Source organism: Meleagris gallopavo, unplaced genomic scaffold, assembly GCF_000146605.3.
Source record: "Meleagris gallopavo isolate NT-WF06-2002-E0010 breed Aviagen turkey brand Nicholas breeding stock unplaced genomic scaffold, Turkey_5.1 ChrUn_random_7180001829114, whole genome shotgun sequence".
Taxonomy (NCBI): domain Eukaryota; kingdom Metazoa; phylum Chordata; class Aves; order Galliformes; family Phasianidae; genus Meleagris; species Meleagris gallopavo.
The window spans coordinates 1-5,397 of NW_011102097.1; the positions used below are offsets into that span (position 1 = coordinate 1).

Consider the following 5,397-nt stretch of genomic DNA (forward strand, 5'->3'; position numbering starts at 1 on the left):
CCTGGCTTTACTATATATTGCAGCTTCCAATCTGTGATCACAGCAGTCAGCAGCACAACCATGGATGCTCCGGTGCTCCCGATGCCGGCCCCCCTCTGCCTGGTGACCAACAAGGATGATGTGCTGTCCCTCAACCCCGTGGCGCTGGCAGTGCTGCGCAGTGTCACCCAGCCCTTGGTGGTGGTGGCCATTGCCGGGCTGTACCGCACTGGGAAGTCCTTCCTGATGAATCAGCTGGCACAGAAACGCACTGGTGAGCAGAGGAGGAAAATGCAGAGGGGCATTTTGTGGGATTTCTGACAGCTCACTGTCCACAGGCTTCCCACTGGGCCCCACGGTGCGTGCGGAGACCAAGGGCATCTGGATGTGGTGTCTGCCCCACCCGCGCCAGCAGGGAGTGACCTTGGTGCTGCTGGACACCGAGGGGCTGGGAGACCCCAACAAGGTGAGTGCAGGGATGAGGGGGTCCCAACCCCCCCATAGAAGCGGAGCCCCTAGAAACTCAGATATGTGTGCAGGATGATGATGACAGCGACACGTGGATCTTCACACTGGCGCTGCTGTTGTCCAGCACCCTGGTGTACAACAGCATTGGCACCATTGACCAGCAGGCACTGGAGCAGCTGCGGTACGGGGATGGCTGGGAGGGAGGTGACAGTGTGACAAAGGTACTGCAGTGACAACGCTGATGGGGTGAGGTGGGTCCCACAGGCTGGTAACAGAGCTGACAAAGCACATCCGTGTGCGGGAGGAGGACGACAACCCAGCATCCAACTTTGTCCGCGTCTTCCCGAGCTTCGTCTGGACCGTGCGTGACTTCACACTGCAGCTGCGGGCCGGTGAAAAGACCCTGAGTGAGGATGAGTACCTGGAGCAGGTGCTACAGCTGCAGACCGGTATGGCCACCAGCGCGTGTCCCCACGCGTCACCATGCGTATCCGCAGTCGGTGGCTCAGTGCTAACGGTGGCAATGCAGGGAACGGGAAGAAGGCCAAGGAGCGCAATGAGCTGCGGCGCTGCCTGCGCAACTTCTTCCCCCGCCGCAAGCTGTTCACGATGGAACGGCCGGCAGCTGCCGCGGATCTGCCGCGGTTGGAGGAGCTGCGGGAGGACGAGCTGCAGCCGGGCTTCCGGAAACAGGTGGACGCCTTCTGCCGGTACATCTGGGAGAAGGCGCCGGTGAAGGTGTTGCCGGGTGGGCACCAGGTGACGGGCAGCGGTGAGTGGCAGCAGCGTGAGAATGGGTGGCGTGCAGGGGACGCGTGCAGGAGACGAGAGTACGTGCGTGGCAGTGACACGTGTGGGTGGCTGTCACCTCTCACAGCGCTGGCGGGCCTGGCGGAGAAATACGTGGCGGCCATCACCAGCGGCGCTGTGCCGTGCGTGGAGAGCGCGGTGACAGCGCTGGCAAGGGCCGAGAACAGTGCAGCAGTGGAGGCGGCGGTGGCCGAGTACCAGCGGGGCATGGAGCAGGGCCTGGTGCTGCCCACAGCCTCACGCAGTGCTCTGGTGGCCGTGCATCGGGACTGCGAGCAACGCGCCATCGCCCTCTTCCTGTCCCGTGCCTTTGCCGACCACGAACGCCAGTACCATGCGGAGCTGGTGGTGAGTTGCTGTCACACCGTGGGGTTTTGGAGGCATGGCTGTGCAGTTGAGCACTGATCTGTGGTGCAGCGCAAGCTGGAGGCGGCCAAGGAGGAGTTCTGTCGGCGCAACGAGGAGGCGTCGGAGCAGCGGTGTCATGCGGTGCTGCGGGAGCTTTGGAGGGATGTGGAGCTGCGCCTGCAGAATGGGGACTACGTGGCACCTGGTGGTGCACAGCTGTTCAAGGAGGACCTGAACCGCGTGCTGGAGGAGTACAAGCGGCGGCCTGGCAAGGGTGTCAGGGTGAGTGGGGTGTGAGGGAGTGGGGTGTGGGGGAGTGGGGTGGGGTGGCACCAGGAACTGTGCCTCATGGTTGTTCGGTCAGGCGGAGGCGGTGCTGGAGGCGTTCCTGCGGGAGCGAGAGGGGCTGGCACAGGTGTTGAAGGCCACTGAGGTGCAGCTGGAGCTGGCGGAGCGGCAGCGGGAGGCAGCAGCGGCCGAGGCAGAGGCGGCCCAGCAGGCAGCTGAGGCACGGCTGGAGGAGCAGCGGCGCACCATGGAGGAGCACCAACGTCAGCTGGAGCAACAGTTGAAGGAGGAGCAGCGTGCGTGGCTGGAGGAGCAGCAGCGCGTGTTGGAGCACCACAAGAAGGTGAGCGCTGTGATGGTGCTGTGAGCGTACCACAGATGTGTTCTGTGTTGGTACCGGCACATTGTGGCTGTGCTATGGCATTGTGCGCTGCTACTAACACTGCTCCCTGTCCACAGGAGTATGAAGCACTGGTGCAGGAGGGCTTCAAGCGTGAGGCGGCAGCCATGCAGGAGCTGATCACACAGCTGCAGATGGAGAAGAAGAACAGGGAGCAGGGCACCTGGATTAGCTCAGCTCTGAACTTTCTCGGCAGCATTTTGGCTCCATTCCTGCCTGGTATAGCAGGAAAAGCTTTGAATAAACTGAGGCGCATGTGATGTGGACTGTCCTCCAGCAGCTGACCCTGCAATAAATCCAGTTGCACTGCCCAGGTGTTATCATTTCAGGGAAGCGTGGGGCTTCATTCCAGGAAAGCAAAGGTAGCAGAGGCAGAGGGTGGACTATGGGGGCTGGATGTACTTCCATTTTAAGTTCCAGAGCGGTGGCCACCACAGGCATCTCATGGAATCCTAGAATCACAGAATCGTGGAATCACAAACTCTAGTATGGCTTGGGTTGGAAGGGGTGTCAATGACCATCTGCTTCCAACCTCTCAGCTGCAGGCTGGTTGCCCACCAACAGCTTGGGCTGCCCAAGGCCCCTCCATGGTCCACTCCAGGGAAGGGGCACCCACAGCTCTGGGCAGCAGTGCCAGCGCCTCACAGCCCTCTGAGTGAAAAATCTCCTCCTCATAACTCACCTAAATCTAAAGCCCTCCTAGTTTTAGACCTTTCTTCCCTGCCCAATCACTATCTGACCGTGTAAAAAGTCACTCTCCATCCCGCTTATAAGTGCCCGTCAATAATGGAAGGCCTCAGCGAGGTCACCCCAGAGCCTTCTCGTCCCCATTCTGAACATCCACTGCTCTCTCAGCCTGTGTTTGCAGAGGAAGGGGTGCTTCAGCCCCCTGAGTGTCTTTCTGGCCCTCCTCTGGGCCTGCTGCAAAAACTTCACATCGTTCATGTGATGGGGGTCAAGATCTTCATGGGCAGAGCCGAGAGTGACAATCCCCTCCCTGCCTGCTGACCGCTCTCTGTTGATGCAGCCCACGATGCCTGTGGCCTTTCTGGGCTGCAAGCACACACTGCTGCCTCGTGTCCAGCTTTTGTCCACCAGGACGCCCAACTCCTTACCTCAGGGCTGCACTCATGGAGTTCTCCCAGTCTGCACATCTATCTGGGATTGCCCCAACCCAAGTGCAGCACCTTGCACCTCCTTAGGTTCACGTGGGCCCACTTCCAAAGCCTGTCCCGGTCCCTGTAGATGGTGTCCCTTCTTCCTCTTGTGTCAACTACGCCACTCAGCTTGGTGTTGTCAGCCAACTCAATCCTACTACGACACTGACCAAGATGTTGAAGAGCAGCGGCCCCAAGAAGGTCCCCTGGGAGACACGGCTCGAGCCCAGCCTCCACCTGGACATGGAGCCACTGAGCACAACCACCTGGCTGTGAATATCCAGCCAATTCTTATCCACCAAAGAGTCTACTTTTTGAACTCATCGCCCTCCATTTTACAAATAGGGATGTGGTGCAGGACCAGGTCAAAGGCCTTGCACAGGCTCAGGTAGATGACATCAGTCGCCCTTCTTTTGCCCACCAATGCCGTCACTCCATCACAGAAGGCCACCAGACAGGTCAGGCACCATCTGCCCTTGGCGAAGCCGTGCTGGCTGCCTGGGGTCACCTGGTCGTCACTCATGCGCCTTAACATGTCATCCAGGAGGATCTGCTCCATGATCTTCCCAGGCACACAGATGAGGCTTGCTGGCCTGGAGTTCCTCAGGTGCTCCTTCCTCCCTTTCTTATACATGGCAGTGATATTTGCCTTTTTCCAGTCTCAGGGGACTTCTCCTGACAGCCCGGACATTTTAATGATGATGAAGAGAAGTTCAGGAACCTCTCAGCCAGCTCCCTCCATACAAACAGCTGCAGAGGGTGGGCTGCTGTCACCAGCAGCACCGTGATGGTGTTAGATGGCATTGCAGGCATCTTATGTCTATTCCATAGGTTTGTGATGCTGTGCGGTGGTGGTACCAGCACGTTGTGGCTTCACTATGGGCCTCTTTGGCTGTGCCAGGAAGGTGTGTGGTGATGCTGGCATGCTGTGCATGTACCAGGGACTTGTTATGTGGTGGTACCAACACACTGTGTCTGCATTAAGCTGCTCGGTGGTGGTGCTGTGCATTGTGGATGCACCGCGGCACTGTGTGGTGGCAGCAACCCCACTCCCTTTCCCACAGGAGAGCAAGGCACAGATGAACGAGGGTCTCATTGCACGGAGGTGGCAATTCAGCAGATGATTGGGCAGATGCAGAAGGAGGAGAAGGAAATGGAGATCTCCTCATGGTGCCGCACGGGTGTGAACGTCCTGAGCACATTGCTTCAGCTCGTCAGACAGTGACAGCAAAGAGGAGGACTGCGATGAGGACAGCGATGTGTAGCCCTGTGCCCTGCCAGCTGCCCATGCAATAAATTCTGTGACGCTTTCCAGGTGTTGTCATTTTGGGACGGCACTGGGCCCTGTTTGGGTAAAGCAAAGGAAGCAGCAGCAGGAAATGTGTCCATAGCAGCCGGGTGTGCTTCCCTTTTGGTTCTGGCAGCTGCATGGCCAAGCAGGCTCTGGTGCCCCTGATGCCGGCCCCCCTCTGCCTGGTTTGCAACAGCAACATGCTGTCTCTCAACCCCGCAGCACTGGTATCACCAGCCCATTGGTGGACGTGTCCATCACCGGCCTGCACCATAGTGGAAGTCTTTCATGTTGGTTGGGAGGGCGTTAGTGCAGTGACAGCAGCGATGTGATAAGAATGGTGATGCGGTGACAACGGCTTAATCTGGGCCACGCACGACTTCACACTGCAGGCGAGCTGCCCGTGAGCGAGGAGGAATAGCTGCAGGACACAGAGCGCCTGCGACCTGGTACAGCCATCACCACTGGTCCCTGCACGTCACTGTGCGTCCCTGTGGGCAGTGACACTGCGGTGATGGTGGCAATGCAGAGAACAGGCGTACAGTGAAGAGCATTAAGCTGCTGGGCTGCCAGCACAACTTCTTCCCCCGCCGCAAGCAGCTCATGCTGGAGCAGCCAGCAGCCGACATGGTGCTGGCAGTGTGGGAGGAGCTGCA

The 5,397-nt window shown here is 59.0% G+C and overlaps 1 protein-coding gene across 1 annotated transcript; it reads left to right on the forward strand.

Moving 5' to 3' along the window:
• The first annotated feature begins 18 nt into the window (after positions 1-18).
• Positions 19-2,602, forward strand: LOC100541369 (guanylate-binding protein 1-like). Its single transcript, XM_003209965.4, has 9 exons — positions 19-253; positions 318-445; positions 519-628; positions 712-896; positions 977-1,219; positions 1,325-1,605; positions 1,675-1,887; positions 1,970-2,236; positions 2,353-2,602. The coding sequence occupies exons 1-9, from the start codon at positions 61-63 to the stop codon at positions 2,551-2,553; spliced, it is 1,821 nt and encodes a 606-aa protein (XP_003210013.1). The 5' UTR covers positions 19-60; the 3' UTR covers positions 2,554-2,602.
• Positions 2,603-5,397: the final 2,795 nt, after the last annotated feature.

What these genes read in the sequence shown, in the direction of transcription:
- LOC100541369 (XM_003209965.4), top strand. Translation starts at nt 61, where the DNA reads ATGGATGCTCCGGTGCTCCCGATGCCGGCCCCCCTCTGCCTGGTGACC. An exon ending in CAGGCACTGGAGCAGCTGCG is followed by an intron (nt 629 to 711) that starts GTACGGGGATGG and finishes TGGGTCCCACAG; the next exon opens with GCTGGTAACAGAGCTGACAA. An exon ending in TGTTGGAGCACCACAAGAAG is followed by an intron (nt 2,237 to 2,352) that starts GTGAGCGCTGTG and finishes CCCTGTCCACAG; the next exon opens with GAGTATGAAGCACTGGTGCA.